Below are 15,226 nucleotides of genomic sequence, written 5' to 3' on the forward strand. Positions count from 1 at the left end.
CTGAGGCACGAATGAGCAAGGGAGAGAAATGCTCGGATTGGAAGTGATAAAGGATATCGATTAAAATCAAGCAGCCGAACGAGTACATCAATAAAACCTTCAGGTTAGCAAGAACGTGATCGCATGCATACAAAAGACCACACAACTCTCTTTTCTCGATGTGTGAGAGATGTATTAGCTGGCACAATAGAAAGAAAGTAGACTAAAACAAAAAAGATTCAGAATGACTAAATCATTAAAATCATTTAAAAGAAAATAAAATGTAGAAACTGTCCATTTTAAATAGCTGCTTAAGAACGCGTTGATCTAAAAACTATTAAAGAACACTAAACTAATTTCACATTAAAGCCAAATACTAAAGTACAAAAAGAAGAAAGAGCTGTCTTAAAAGCAACTTACATTCACTGCCCTTTTAACCCAAAAGCAGCAACGTTTACAATTACATAAAACAATTTAAATGAAACTGGAGCTCAAAGCACAAATCGCACTAGCTTTTAACACGAGGCGGCCCGCCCATCACACTCCATCCAGACGGCTCTGACTAATGCTATGTGGGATCGCTGCTTTTGTCAGGGTTCCAGTTGAATTTTCTCTTCTTTTTTTCTAGGGAATTAAAATGAAAAGAGTGAAGTTGCATCAAACAGGGCCTTCTGTAATTATTAGTTAGTATGATATAATGATCCGAGGGTATCTGCTGGGTTTTTAAATCTAATTTAAGGCTTATTTTGAACACCTGCACATATAAAATGACTGCCATATGGGCAGGATATGGCAAAATTACAGACTATGGCAAAACATTTTAAATAGCTTTAAATAGTACCGTTTTTTGACAAAAAAGGCCCCCTCAAAATAAACCTCATAATTGATTCCTAAACAGTTTTCAGTAAAAGGGATTATATTTACAGTAATTAAATAATAATAAAAAAATAAAAAAATTTAATATATATATATATATATATATATATATATATATATATATATATATATATATATATATATATATATATATATATATATATATATATATATAGAATATTGTTTACGTTTTATGTGAAAAAAGCAGATGCCCTGAAAGAAAATATGAAACCATTTATTGTGCGATATTCACTGATTGCAAACTGTTCTGTAACCATGACATTGTAGAAGACACAACAGTCCTGTGTTCATTTAATTAAATCACAGCCTTTTGAAATGTAATAATTAAATCACATTAAACCATATTAATCAACTGTTAGCTTACCTGGTTCTATCTCTTCTTTCACTGAACTCAAACACCACAGTCGGGTCAAATTTGAGCCCTCACTCTCATTTCCTATTGCATAGAAATTGGTATAATCAATCAATTCAAACCAAAGCATAACTTAGTAAGTTTATCAGCGTGGGCAGGACTTACCCTGAGTTCTGAATCGTAACTGAGTGCGCGTTTTAAGTGACGGGAATCTTTTCTTTTTTGAAGGCACATTTAACGCAATGTCTGGTCCAGCTGCTGAGACCAATTCTGTCTGTCTGTGACGTCGGGCCTTTGAAGCCTAAGAGGGAAATTATGCAAAACATGTCTCACGTGGATTAAGCTTAATAACCTATCAACGTATAAAAAGACATGTAAAGTGTTCATTTTACGTGCTCATGCTATTAATTATGTACAAGCAATTAAAATATGTAACAAACAATCTGACCACTCTCTTATGCTTTCTATATATACCTCTACGACTTGTCCATATGATTTGGATTTGATCGACGCTAACAGCTGGGCTCTGCTGGAGCTCTATGGATGGAAAAAAGAGAACACAGTGAATGACACACCCCTCTGGTAAAAGCACTGCAACATTAATACTAAATAGTGCTTCATACTGTAAAGACATGAAAAATTAATTTAATTAAACTTAATCTTTTACTTCTTGATTTGAAGGCCCTTCTCCAGCATCCTGCTGCTCGGATGTCTGGGGAGAAAAAAAAAATTAAAACATAGTGTTTTAAATAAATACACTTACAAAACATTCTATAAACATACTCAGGAATAAGTTCAGGATTGAACCCAATCATTTATGTAGTAGTTTTACAGTACTTTTGTTCCCGAAGTTTGGGTCACTAAGATTTGTTTTAATTCTTTGGAAATCTTAATTGTCTTAGACTTACCAAATGTAATGCAAAATATTTAACTGCATTAAGACGTAAACTATGCTTTTCCTTTATTATTCTAAAATAAATCTATTTCTGTGATAGTGAAGCTGAATTCATTACTCAGTGTCACGTTGATCCTTCAAAAATGATTCTAATATGCCAATATATTTATTAACATTATTAATGTTGAAAACCGTTAGATGAATAAAAAGTTAAAAAGCATTTATTGGAAACAGAAGTCTTTTGTTATATTATAAATTTCTTTACTGACACTTTTGATCAGTTTAATGCATTCTTATTGGATAAAAGTAATTAATTTATTTAAAAAAAAAAAAAAACAACTAACAATAGTCCCTTAGCAACAAACAATACATTCGTAAGCACAAATAAACTTACTGTACGATTCATCTGCCAGCTGGAATAAGTGAGGATGGCACTGTTTAGTTTGGGAATCAGGTTTTGCTGTACAATATTCAGATTTGGGTCTGGTTCAGCGAAAATGGCTTTCTTCACACCTTCATAATGTTCGTGGATATTTGCAATTTCCTAAGGTTTAGAAACATACAAATGACTTGTTAACCAAACCATAATTCCTATTTATAAGCAACTCCTAATCGCACTTTTAGATGACAAATAAAACAGATTTACAATTTTAATTCATAAAGTTCACTATTTAACAGGTTGAAGCGTGACGTGACTTACAGTGTCAAATCTCGCCTGATGTCACAGAGCAGTTATAAAAAGCTTTCACACATTCAGAAATGTATTTAAATAACCCAATGCCGGAGGAGACACATTTTAATACAAAATGAAGCTCTTGAATCACCTCTAGTACATCTGTGGTTACGACTTCCTGAGGACGTGTTGGCGGATCAACAAACTCTTCACAGATTTTCTTCTTCTTTCCATCTTCCCTCTTTATCCTGAAATTGAGCTGTAAACACGTACAATGAGCACCTGTGGCCCGAGTTCAGAAACCTCAGGTTGAATCAGTTTGTTTACATCAGTATGGACACACACCACAAAAAAAAAAACACTGCTTAATAAAGTCAACATGTAACATCATTCATTATTCTTCTCCTGCATGACATATCCTAGTAAAACAGGATATTCGGTGAAGGTTGAGACTTTATCCACATGAAATTTACTAATTTAACTGGAAAAAAGTACTTAAAAAACTAAAAGGGATTTAATGGTAGTAACACAAACGCATTATAAACTTATAAATGGTCATCTTACACATGACAAATGAAAACATGTGTTCTAAAATCATCTCAAATATCAAACATGTTCTTTTGGACTATTATTCCAGCTGGATGGTAAAAGTCCAAAATAAACTTTAGTTTGAATTGACCGCAGATAGCTAAATTCTGGGCTGAAAGTTGAGCAGTGTATTCAAGACTTTAGCTGGACTTGCAACCAGTTTAGATACACAAGAACTGAGCTTATTAACCTACCGGTGTTGGCATGGCAGTGAAGTAGAAAGCTTTATCTGACAAGAGCTTTCTGAAGACGTAAACCACATCGTAATGTTGAGCATTCACTGCGTCCTTCTGAAACTGCATAACATCCTTCCAGTCCTTCAGAGCAATGCGGATCTACAAAGCAATACAGTCACAAAGAAACAGACAACCGCTCAAAAAAATTACAATGCATGAGTTTTAATTCCGTCATTTACCGTCATGTCATTCAAAACTTGTATTGTATAATGTTTAGTGCATACAAATAAAAGCCACCAAATTTCAAAACAACAAGTGTGAATAACCCAAGGCGCTTAAACACAAGACTAAGCAGAAACACGAATGCAAACAGTGACTCAGAATGCTAACAGAATGATTAGATGCTGGGTGACGGCGCACCTTCTCTCTAGGTGTGGCGAGTTGTGTGTTGAAGAGGCTGTACAGAAGATAAAGGGCCCCCACTCTGATCTGGAACGTGTATGGAGGAAAAAAGTATGGGGACACCACAGACAGAATCAGACGAGCGAAGTGCCTTCTCTCATTTGGCTCCGGTTTACCGCTGCATAGAGAAAGAGAGAGAAAGAAATTACTTTTTAGACATAATAGGGCACGGGGAGCCCTCATAGGGGATCATATTTGGGAGTCGTGCATGGCATCTGAAGCATAAAACCCCTTGGATTAAAGCATCAATACACACAATAAAATGCAGTGACAAGAAAAAAGATGCCAGAAACGTTGACAAACAAAAACTACAATAGTGTACAATGAAACTAAAATTCGTCTCGAAAGACATTAACATAAAAACGTATGAGCAGCTGAAATTTGGATTTTTCCAGATGCATGATTGCATCCTACAGTATCATGTGATTTATATTTTTCTCTTATGTGATTATTCTAACGATTCTCATAAAACTGTCACTGGCATAAACTCACTGGAAGATGCTGCTGAAATCCATGTCTCTCCAGATCTCTACAAACTGCTCGTACCGAACTGACTCGGTCGCCTGAAAACGACCCAGTAGTTCTTCACAGTCTGTTTTTACCGGTTCCCTGAAATGATCCATCCTGCCTAGTAATCACCACAAAGCATCCATTGCTTATGTTTTAAAAAGAGATAAAACAGCACTGCTGCTGGACTTCTCCACCTTCTGTGAGTTTGTTTGAGTTTTCGTCTCGCTCACATTTGATGAGACGTGCACATCTTCCTACCGCCATCTAGTGTTTCGGATGTACGTAAAGAGTCCATGGTCCCAAACGGGACGACAACCTAATTTTAAAGATTATGTCCATATAGAACAATCATTTTTAGGCCTACTCAAATACTCTAAATGATAACTTTTCAGGAAACGTCTAGCACATTTCTTTTTGGCTAGGTTAGGCTATTTTTATAGGATATTCCTCACGTGAATTTGAATATTAAAGTAATCACAATAGCATGTACTGATGATTCAGCTAATGATTAATACAAATTTAATTGTAAAAAGCGAGAGATAAAAACAACAGACTTATAATAGTCTAATTTGAAAGTAGACAGTTTAATCTAGTCAAGAAAGTTGTGTTAGTAACAGACGCTTGAGGCTATTGTTTACAAAACAAGCTTGTAAGCAAATATGATAAGTATGGATTTGCATCTCTGTAATATGTTTATTTGAAGTCTGTTTTTACATCGTTGATTTACAATCATTCGTTTTTATAGACATAAGTAGGCCTACTATCTGGGAAAAAAAAGAAACATGTTTATTTTTTACTTAAATAGCACTGACCTATTTTAGAGCCCCGCATCGTCATATGGTGACGTTTATGTGCTTTTGTTTTGTAGACACATCCTTTACTGGAGGGTAGGGTATGGGTAGCATTGCAACATTATTATGCTATTACTGAATACCTAATGTTATTGTTCTGCTAGTATGCGCATTTAAGCGTTAAATCTTATGTGACAGAAGGTTGTCGATTGCCATTTTTTCTGTTTTCTTCCTATGCATGTAATTACCCATGCGTATAATCTAAATGCTTTCCATTGAGCTCAAGCATTTTAAAACTGCTCTTAACCTTTAAAACCAACCACGTATTGCCTTATGGATTGCTTTATAAGACCTTCAAGGATTTTTAAACGCAACTTCTAAACATTTTTGAGGATCTTCTAAAGCAAGTCTTTTTGGCTGCGTGCATGTGTAAAGACAACAATAGCTCTACATTTGTACAAGCATGTTCATAAAAATTAGAGTAAATTTGAGTACTTATCAGGTTTGTGACCATGTAATGTATCCTTTAATACTGCAAAAGCAGGTATATGCTCAAGGGTGATTTCATTAGTCGGTGGATTGCAGAAATTAGGTTTGATATATTTAAAAGGTTAGAAGTTAACATGATTTATTAATTTGTATTTTCAAATTACATATTGTAGAAGAACCGTGTAATTTAGTGAGAGAGATACAGGCCTACAGATAGATAAGGCTTTAATTTAAAACACAGGACACAATACATGTTTATTAATGATTTCAATTGTTTATTACATTTACCTAATTACATTAAACAAGGTCTCTACATATTTTAAATGCAAACGTTTGCAACCATACATTAGGTGCTCGCTTTTGAAACCTTTAGAAAGCCATACCCAGTAGGAAAGACACGGTGGAATCCAATAGAAATAACTTATAACTCTTATAACTTAGGCTATATATGTTTGTTGTGCACATAAATATAGTCCCTATGGTTCCAGAATACAGAGATGTAAAAGTGAATTACACAAAATCGGTTTATCATATCTATGTTTTTTTTTTTTTTTGTCTTGTATTGTCAACGCTATAAACAGCACCCTTAAAGAATTTAGATATGTAAGAAAAGATGTTCTCACACGCTCCTAAACCTGAAGCTACGGATACAGCACAGCATTCTGACCACTGAGACTAATAGTGAACATATATAGAGGTAGGTAGGTATACAGCGCTATTTACTGATACAACGCTTTGAACAGAACTATTTATGAAGTACAGTTGCTAGCCAGGCCGGCAGCGGCACCCATAGCGGCTCCCACAGCTCCCACGATGGCTTGACCTGCCAAAGGGATTCCAGCAGCACCTGATGCCAAAAAAAAAAATTAAGTCGTCAGTTGAACATTTTGTGTATTTGCTCCCACGCATAAATCACCGGTTAAGTTATTTTGTTTATTATTATTTATATATGTGACTCACCAGCAGCTTGGAGAGTTGCCACCACGGATCCAGCCGCGATCCCTCCTCCGTTTGCCACAGCGGCAGCTGACATCAAAGACGAGGCGACGGACCCTGCAGCGATTCCACCCGCAGTGAACCCCGCCGCCGTCAGAACAGCAGGAGCTGCAACGACCGTCGCGACTATTGGTGGAAGCACAGAAGGTTAGTTCGGGTGCGAACGCTGGCGCACATCACTGTATACGGACCACTAAAATACGCAAAAGTTTTGAAAATGCAATAACAATGTTTTTTTTTTTTTTTTACAATGTATCATTTTTACCTGCTCCTATACCGGCTCCGATAAGTGTGACTATGGAAAAAATAAAAAAAATACAATTGTTAAGAAACAAACATTTAAAACTTTAAGGTTCTGTTAGAAAATACTTACGTGGATCCATCTTTGGTCGACTTTACTGAAGCAAGCAAAACCGGGATGCTCTTGCTTTGCACTGATGCTCTTGCATGAGAGAGCTTGCCTTAATAAATCAGTGGGCGGATACTTCTTAAGAAAGGAAACCGAAACCGAAGAAGAAAAACAAAATAATTAAATTGAGCGGAACGTCGGAGGAGGGGACCGTTCAAGACAAACACACACCTAATGTTCGGCCTCATTGGTTATATATACATATATAAACTTCATTTTATGTAGTTTAATTACAAAGACAGCCACTGGCCGCTTAGCAAAGCTGAGAGACTTTTCACCAAAGACTTGCTCACTAGAAATGTGCGCAGTGACATCTGATGGTCATTTTGAGATATTGCGGACGGTAACGTGGCAGGTCGTAGTTTTAAATGTGTTTTAATATCGCCACGTGCTGTATCCACGAAGAAATGTATTAAGACAACACAACAGACGTATAAAGCGTCTAAAGATATGGAACAGAACAAAGTGCATCTGTCGTGTTTTTAATAGCAAATACCAATACGTTCTGACAGTGGTGAATACTTTTATCAAGTCACCTTTACTTAAGCAGCGCTTTACAAATCAGACACTGCTAAACAGGAAAGTTTATTTTTCATTTTGGAAGGTGACACCCTGCAATCATGCATGAAACAAATTCATTTGCACGAAATCAGTTTAATTCTTTTCAGTCAGTACGTTCACTTCATCCGTGAACCAAGAATTAATAATTTATCTGAAAACAATACGCTTCCTCCATTTTATTACCACCTTGTAACTCAACTCAGCAAAAGCATTGGAGACTTCCATGATTCACCATTTGCATCAGTTAGTTTTCTTATGCAAATTCTCATGAACTAAAACATGGTACAGTGCCTTTACACGGCTTCCCAGACCAACCACTCTCTGATCTCACAGATGTCTTTTGGATGTGCTTGCATTTACGTCTGTGTATGTCTTAGAGATGTTTATGATTTGAATATATGTCAAATGTACTTTTCAAAGACATTCCTCAAATGTTTATATGCTTTCCAGATAATTAAACGTACATTTAATAACAATAAATGGCAAGGCCCAACCCTTCAAAAACAGTCAAATACCAATATCTCTCATCTAACTTCATCTTTAAAGTTGGCACAATGCAGTCAGTCAGCTAACATTCTCCTGCTATCGGCCAAACCATCAGCTGGAACTCTAGATTTGAATTTCAGACATCCGGAAACATCATGCCTTTCGGTGCCTCGGCTCTCAGTAAACCACTCTCTGACTTTACGAGTTGCTGCTGTACTTAAAGGCTCCTACTTTACATTAACACAATTTACAGTTGACTGTAGAATGTTTAGCATGAATGACATTTCCCAAACTGACTTAATACAAAAGTGGCATAGCACCGGATTTAAGTTTACTGAACTCAATTTTGGATTTTGTAGAATTTATCAGGTTTTTGGTTTTATACGCATGTGACTAATACCAATAATTGGCTGTGTTTTCCATCAGTATCAGCATTCAGACAACTACATTTAACTACAACTACAATTATCCAAAATTACTTTTACAGTGCTTTCAAGGTATAGGCTTTCTTGATGTTAACCATTCTCTGGAAAACAAAGAATGACCTTGACACTCCCAACATTATTCTGATAATAAAAGACACAGACTTAGTCATATTAAAATGTATTTAAATAATTTAAGGTGTTAAACAGCTTCATTAAAACAGCTTAGCCCGGTTCACATACTAGGCTTAGACTCAGGATTGGTTCAATAAGTACATTTTATAAATGTGCCTTAGACAATAACATTACTGGTGTCCATCTAGAGACAAAACAAAGACACTGATATGTTTTAAGATCAATCAGCGCAAGTTTATTTTACTTGAAACAGCTCAGACTTACAATTTAGTCTAGAATAGAAAACGGGGAGCATATGTTACAGGTTTTCCCCCAAAGATATGGACAATGTTAGCAAGACATTTACCCATTTAGCAAATATCCAATACAGATATTAAAAAATATATTAAATATGAATATATTTAGCAGACATATTTATACAAATATCACAAGCAATATTTCATAGGAGCAAACAGTTTATGTGGTGTATTAAGTTAAACATTAAGTTTAAAGTAGAAAGCTAGACTAGAATCTACAGCAGAAGAAAAAGATACTGATGATGATTATTAATATCATATCAAATAAGGTTTAATAGCGCCCATGTTTGTGGTTGTAGATTAGATAAATGCCGTGTTTGACTTTATGAATCCTTACATTTTCTGAAGGGCTTTTGGGGCATTTACGCAGTGCAGTTGCCAATTAACCTGGCAACTGAGGTCACAGCAGTTCCCACAGTGCCCATGACACCTCCGCTTGTGACAGCACCTAAACAAAAACAAAAATGAGTTTTGATCACACACGTTTCCAGAGCAACTAAAAAGAATAACATAACTGAAACAGACGCTGACACTATAAGGCATTTTACATATTAGTTGGATAGACAGATGTTGTAATGAAAAATAAAATTAGAAAACAAAAGACAATTCAGTGCTCAAAAGAGAATAATGGGTCCACCTGTGGCTCCTGCGCTACATATCAATGGTCCACCCACGGCGGCACCCACCGCGCCGCCTAAAGCACCGATGACAGCCTGAGCTGCAACGGGGATTCCAGCCGCACCTGATAAAACAAATTCAAATATTTAAAAAGTAGTCGTTCAAAATAAGATTTCCACAGGAGCTAGAATTCACAAATGAAGGGTGCCAGTGTTTTGACCATTACTTTACAGGTACTTCAATATAGGACTACCAATAAACATAACAACAAATGTCTTTTCAGGTAAAGTGGGCAATCTCTGATTGATCAAAAATGATATCATGTATTTTAATTATAAATTATTAGCATATTTAGCAACGTATTTAACAACCCCCTGAGGAATTTATAAATTGACTCAATTCACGTATAAATTTCAAATGCTGAAAATGAAACTTTTTTTTGTTTTGGGTCATCAACGACTTCCACGATAGGAAAAAAAAAAAAATACTATGCAAGTCAGTGGCCCAAAACAGCATGGTTACAAACTTACAAACAGCTACAATCATCCTTTGTTTTCAGCAGAACAGAGAAATTCGTACGGGTTTGGAACTATATCAGAGTGAGTAAAATCTGTTATTTTTTGGTCAAACTATTCAAGTATAGAAATAGAAAAGGGGTTACTACTTTTTTAGGACTAGTTGTGGCCACAATCACAAAGTCATTCCATCTGCCTAAACTATTTTAGCATTTAAAGACTAAAAAAGAAATTCACAGATTTCAATAGAAGAGGCTTGTAGATATTGACACACCAGCGGCTTGAAGAACTGCCACCACGGATCCAGCCGCGATCCCTCCTCCGTTTGCCACAGCGGCAGCTGACATCAAAGACGAGGCGATGGACCCTGCAGCGATTCCACCCGCAGTGAACCCCGCCGCCGTCAGAACAGCAGGAGCTGCAACTACCGTCACGACTGTTGGTGGAAGCATCAAACATGGCGTACTTGTAAAGCCTTACTGGTTCGGTTGCATGAACATTTAAAAGCCATTTAATACTTTGTTGACATATTGCGACAGTTCATTGCTTTAAATGCTTAGAGGGGGTTTCTTCAGGATCATTAGAAAATCACAGGTAGGTGAGTTTTTATCAGGGTTGGAGCTAAACTCCAGGACCTCCAGGGTAAGATTTGAGGAACCCTGACATAGGTTACCAGCAGGGGGATGGCATAAAAAAAGACCAAAAGCCTCTTTGTAAAACCCTCATTTGTTGCTCGAAATGGTTTTGAAGTTCTTTATAAAAGAAAAACAGAAGGTATGATTTTATCTTGATTAAAAATTAAATACATTCCCCTGTGCTGTATGCCTCTGAGGACCTGAGAGACGACAGGAAAACTAAGATTCCTTGTTATTTCAACACGTCTTAAGAGTCCAAAAGCATGCAGTTAAACACCCTTATAATTCCAGCAATGAAAAAAAAAATACCCATGTAGGGTTTTTTTATATTTATTGAATATCAGCACATGTGAGCAACACAGTGTCTCTTTTTAATACTCCAATTTTATAAATAAATAAATATAAACATTTTAAAAAGATTTTCGACCAATGTGTTGAACCGTTGAAAACGTTCAAGGCTAGATTCTAATAAAATGTAGCAAAACTTGAAAATCATGGCTTCCATCTAGAAATAGCATTCATTTTACCTGCTCCTGCACCAGCTGCAATCATTGTACCTTAGAAGAAAACAAACATAGGTTAACTGTCTGTGATTGATCAATTGGCATTAAATAGACATGAACGATTATTTAGCATGTTCAGATGTCTACTTACATGCATCCATCCTAAGTAAACCGAAACGGAGTTGAACTGTTTGCTTATATGTATGAGAGTTGAAGTTTAAAGGTTTTTGGGTGTATCCTCTTCAGAAAACGAAACGATCAACACTAACTGCACACAAAATAAAAAAGCCAACAAATATACAGAAAGAACAAACAATAAATATATATATATATATATATATATATATATATATATATATATATATATATATATATATATATATATATATTTTTTTTTTTTTTTTTTTAGCCATTTAGCAGACGCTTTTTTCCAAAGCGACTCAGCCCTATGACATTTACAGATGAAGTAGCATAATGTTTCTTCCTTATGCTTATTCCTTTTTACCTTAGGACGTCTGTAATATTAATTCGCACGGGATAACAAATCTTTGTAAAGCTACCTGAAGTAGAAAGTGTCACTTTATTTGCGCTCCGCCGTCGTTTCTTGTCGTCATGTGTTTCTTGTGAAATCTTTAGCCCGCATCTGTTTATATACACATCACACACACACACACACACACACACACACACACACACACACACACACACACACACACACACACACACACACACGTTGTGTTTCCATGTGAGGACTATTAAACCTAAACAATCTTCGTTTCAATCTGAATGGTGTGTGGAAAACTACTTTCAAACGGAAAATGGCGGAATATTTAGGTAGCCCAAATATTTACAGCCGGAATTAGGAAATAACAGCAGGCCTATATACTTTAAGGAAGTCATTTGGAACCATCCCTCTTCCCATAACACTCTCCAACATTCCATACGTCAATTTTTTGGGAACAAAAACTAAGGTATTTGTTTACTTATCCGTGAACTATACCTAAACAGCCTATGTAATATAATCTGTATATAATGTGCATAAAGCCGGAATAAATTCTATCCTTTTTGTTGTTATTATATTGCGGGTGACACAAGGTGACGCACCCTGCAATCTTGTTTGTATGTCAGTGATAAACAAATGATAAAATAAAATATACACAAATAATTTAAATGGCTTAATCTCATTAAAGCCTTACTAATTATATCAGTATCAGTTTATATAAATTATACCTTTCTTGAATAGAGTATTTCTCCAGTTTGGAAATCTGCAAGGGCCAATTTAAATTCCGTTTGTTAAGTTACACAAAAATTTCATGGTGTCAGCTAAAGAAAGAACAGAAACAACAAGTAAAATGTTTGTCAATTGATATGTCCTGAACTCCTTGATAGCTCAGTGGGAGGACGCTTTTAAAGAAAGGAAACCAAAACTACAAACAAACAGAGCAGAACGTTAGACAAACATCAGAAGGTAGGTTCAAGGACAAAGCAGCTGTAAACAAGTGTTGATAAAATGTAGATCATTTCAAAAGCAGCTTTAATGCAATATAGAAAAGTAATAGTATCAGTAAGGCCAGCTTTAAATATCAAACAAATCCAAATTCTGTATGATATTCAAAGACACAAATCATTTTAATTACATTCTCTTGCTTTTATACCAAAAGCTGATACCCTGGTATTTTACAAAACACAAAATATCTTGATAAAAAGAAATGTTATATTCAATCACAGTATATTTTAATTGCACATGCACACAAATACAGAAGTTTTTATTTTGGCACAAGCTCTTTCATCTCCAGCAAATTTATCTCTGTCTCTTCCTCTTCTTCACATCCATCATCATCATCATTATCATCATCATCATCATCATGTGAAGGTGGACCCTTGGAACGAGAGAACAAATCTGCAGCTCCACCTATTACAGCACCTGCTGCTCCACCCACAGACGCCACGACTGCTGTCGCACATGTAGACAGTCCAGCAGCACCTGACCAGAGAGAATAATAAATCACCGTAAATCTGAAAAATGTTCTTGGCCTTTTAGGAGTCATTCCTGTGTGAACAGGCATGGGGGCATTTATTAAAGAATACCTGCAGACTGGAGCACAGCGACCAAACTTCCCGCGGCCACACCGCCACCGTTGGCGATGGCAGCGGATGACATCATGCTGGCAGCCAGAGAACCTCCTGCTATACCAGCAGATGTGAATCCAGCCATGGTGAGGGCCACCGGGGCCAGTGCAACCGTACCAACTAATGCAATACATAAACACAAACAATTATCTTGCGTACAACTGCGCTTTCATTTAAAGCAAACAATCTTGAGAACACACTTACCTGCCCCAGCTGCGACCCCAATTATGGTGAACAATCCTGAAAATGGATTTAAAAATGGATCAAATTGGTGCAGAACTTAGAATTTATTTAAAACCTTTACTTTATATGCAAAAACCCTAATATATTATATATATATATATATATATATATATATATAGTTACAGGTTAACAAAATCATTGCATTTGATTATATATATATATATATATATATATATATATATATATATATATATATATATATATATATATATACCTGTAACTACTGCAAATATCTTAATATATATATATATATATATGCAATGATTTATGTTAACCTGTAACTACTATATATATATATATATATATATATATATATATATATATATATATATATATATATATATATATATATATATATATATATATATATACAGTATATGCATTAGAATGCTACAGTTTGATGATATAGTCACACTGTATAAAAAGTCTGTGCCAGTCATGGAGTGTAATATACAATCCTTTTTGGGAAACTAAAATAAAGAGTTTTTGCTTTTGAACTGTAATTGTCTTATGATTTACTATTTAAAAAAATTATTAAAAATATTAATATTAATTTTGAATACGCCATTAGCTTCTTTTTCAACCTCTAACTAATGCTATTTCCCTATAATGCTATTTTAAATATAACAATTTGTTTATCCAGCGGTTGCATTTTACCTCATGCTATATAACAGTTCCACAACACATCATATTCATCTGAAGCAAAATCTTGCCCTACTTACCGCGTTTCATGATTTAAAAGACGGTACGGAGCGTTGACGGCGCACACGGATGTGTACTAAACTCGCTGCGCTACAAACCTTGTGCGCAAGGGGTCGCACATAATGACGTAACAAAACCGAAACTTGACCTTAGCCGGAAATCACATGGAGTGACACGACAAAAAACCAAAAAGATCTGAATGATTGTATTTATGCTCCAGCACCCCAATAAACCGGTATTGTGCGGAAACGTGGCTATTTTTGTCTTTTTCAACATTTTTCATTGATATAGCTGTTAGATTTGAACACGCTCTCCCCCCCTTAGACTTTCTCTGTCTGATCTTTTTTTCCTCCTCGATTTGTTTTCTTTTTTATCTCCCTCTAGGTTTCTGCAGTTTTTATGATCTACACATCCTTCTACATGTTAGAAGGGTTCAGTCGGTCTTGCTACTCTGAGTCTTGGGGTGAATGAGTTTGCTCTACACTTTTGATACTTGACAAAAAAAGTGTTTTCATAAACGTTCATAATTTCCTTTATCTTATATAAGTACATATCTTTTGGCATGGATACAGCCTATGTCGTCTTTTGTTTCATTGGCTAGAGGGGTAAAACTCCCCTCGGAAAATGCCTCTTTAAATCATTGTATTCTGGAATAAACTTTGGAGTAAGGAAAACTCCCCGGCCGTAACACCCTATGAGATCGAGAGTTCGTCTAGAGATATTCCACAAAAACGGCAGGACCTTAAAAGATGTTCATTATTTA

At 35.6% G+C, this 15,226-nt stretch overlaps 4 protein-coding genes across 5 annotated transcripts; all 4 read right to left on the minus strand.

Moving 5' to 3' along the window:
- Positions 1-148: 148 nt before the first annotated feature.
- snapc1b (small nuclear RNA activating complex, polypeptide 1b) lies at positions 149-4,766 on the minus strand. Its single transcript, XM_043254643.1, has 10 exons — positions 4,515-4,766; positions 3,981-4,140; positions 3,579-3,719; positions 2,948-3,055; positions 2,518-2,667; positions 1,896-1,940; positions 1,703-1,765; positions 1,394-1,529; positions 1,241-1,312; positions 149-603 (listed from the first exon to the last, which is right to left on the minus strand). Exons 1-10 carry the CDS (start codon positions 4,643-4,645, stop codon positions 548-550), a joined length of 1,062 nt encoding a protein of 353 aa, XP_043110578.1. The 5' UTR covers positions 4,646-4,766; the 3' UTR covers positions 149-547.
- Positions 4,767-6,064: 1,298 nt separating this feature from the next.
- ifi27.1 (interferon alpha inducible protein 27.1) lies at positions 6,065-7,325 on the minus strand. The gene is made up of 4 exons (XM_043256029.1): positions 7,182-7,325; positions 7,074-7,103; positions 6,773-6,934; positions 6,065-6,659 (listed from the first exon to the last, which is right to left on the minus strand). The coding sequence occupies exons 1-4, from the start codon at positions 7,189-7,191 to the stop codon at positions 6,562-6,564; spliced, it is 300 nt and encodes a 99-aa protein (XP_043111964.1). The 5' UTR covers positions 7,192-7,325; the 3' UTR covers positions 6,065-6,561.
- A 1,706-nt stretch (positions 7,326-9,031) lies between these two features.
- Positions 9,032-12,037, minus strand: LOC122356918 (interferon alpha-inducible protein 27-like protein 2A). Of its 2 annotated transcripts, none has more exons than XM_043256026.1 (6): positions 11,949-12,037; positions 11,540-11,656; positions 11,413-11,442; positions 10,525-10,686; positions 9,755-9,859; positions 9,032-9,565 (listed from the first exon to the last, which is right to left on the minus strand). In XM_043256026.1, the coding sequence occupies exons 2-6, from the start codon at positions 11,547-11,549 to the stop codon at positions 9,480-9,482; spliced, it is 393 nt and encodes a 130-aa protein (XP_043111961.1). In that variant the 5' UTR covers positions 11,550-11,656; positions 11,949-12,037; the 3' UTR covers positions 9,032-9,479. The 2 variants fall into 2 exon arrangements, with proteins under 2 accessions (XP_043111961.1, XP_043111962.1); XM_043256027.1 differs by having other exon boundaries at positions 11,894-12,030.
- An 868-nt stretch (positions 12,038-12,905) lies between these two features.
- Positions 12,906-14,610, minus strand: LOC122356917 (interferon alpha-inducible protein 27-like protein 2A). The gene is made up of 4 exons (XM_043256025.1): positions 14,484-14,610; positions 13,723-13,758; positions 13,477-13,638; positions 12,906-13,372 (listed from the first exon to the last, which is right to left on the minus strand). The coding sequence occupies exons 1-4, from the start codon at positions 14,491-14,493 to the stop codon at positions 13,155-13,157; spliced, it is 426 nt and encodes a 141-aa protein (XP_043111960.1). The 5' UTR covers positions 14,494-14,610; the 3' UTR covers positions 12,906-13,154.
- Positions 14,611-15,226: the final 616 nt, after the last annotated feature.

The sequence above is a fragment of the Puntigrus tetrazona genome, chromosome 13 (assembly GCF_018831695.1).
Source record: "Puntigrus tetrazona isolate hp1 chromosome 13, ASM1883169v1, whole genome shotgun sequence".
NCBI classification, from domain to species: domain Eukaryota; kingdom Metazoa; phylum Chordata; class Actinopteri; order Cypriniformes; family Cyprinidae; genus Puntigrus; species Puntigrus tetrazona.

Excerpts from the sequence above, each read along its gene's own strand:
- snapc1b (XM_043254643.1), bottom strand. The coding sequence starts at position 4,645 with ATGGATCATTTCAGGGAACCGGTAAAAACAGACTGTGAAGAACTACTG. Across the intron at positions 1,766-1,895 it reads AAGGGCCTTCAAATCAAGAA|AGCTCCAGCAGAGCCCAGCT; the intron begins GTAAAAGATTAA and ends TTCCATCCATAG. Across the intron at positions 604-1,240 it reads GAAAGAAGAGATAGAACCAG|AAAAAAAGAAGAGAAAATTC; the intron begins GTAAGCTAACAG and ends TTAATTCCCTAG.
- ifi27.1 (XM_043256029.1), bottom strand. Across the intron at positions 6,935-7,073 it reads CGGAGCCGGTATAGGAGCAG|TCGCGACGGTCGTTGCAGCT; the intron begins GTAAAAATGATA and ends TTCCACCAATAG. Across the intron at positions 6,660-6,772 it reads GGCAACTCTCCAAGCTGCTG|GTGCTGCTGGAATCCCTTTG; the intron begins GTGAGTCACATA and ends TTTTGGCATCAG.
- LOC122356918 (XM_043256026.1), bottom strand. Across the intron at positions 10,687-11,412 it reads TGCAGCTGGTGCAGGAGCAG|TCGTGACGGTAGTTGCAGCT; the intron begins GTAAAATGAATG and ends TTCCACCAACAG. Across the intron at positions 9,566-9,754 it reads ATGTAGCGCAGGAGCCACAG|GTGCTGTCACAAGCGGAGGT; the intron begins GTGGACCCATTA and ends GTTTTTGTTTAG.
- LOC122356917 (XM_043256025.1), bottom strand. Across the intron at positions 13,639-13,722 it reads TGGGGTCGCAGCTGGGGCAG|TTGGTACGGTTGCACTGGCC; the intron begins GTAAGTGTGTTC and ends GTATTGCATTAG. Across the intron at positions 13,373-13,476 it reads CGCTGTGCTCCAGTCTGCAG|GTGCTGCTGGACTGTCTACA; the intron begins GTATTCTTTAAT and ends CTCTCTGGTCAG.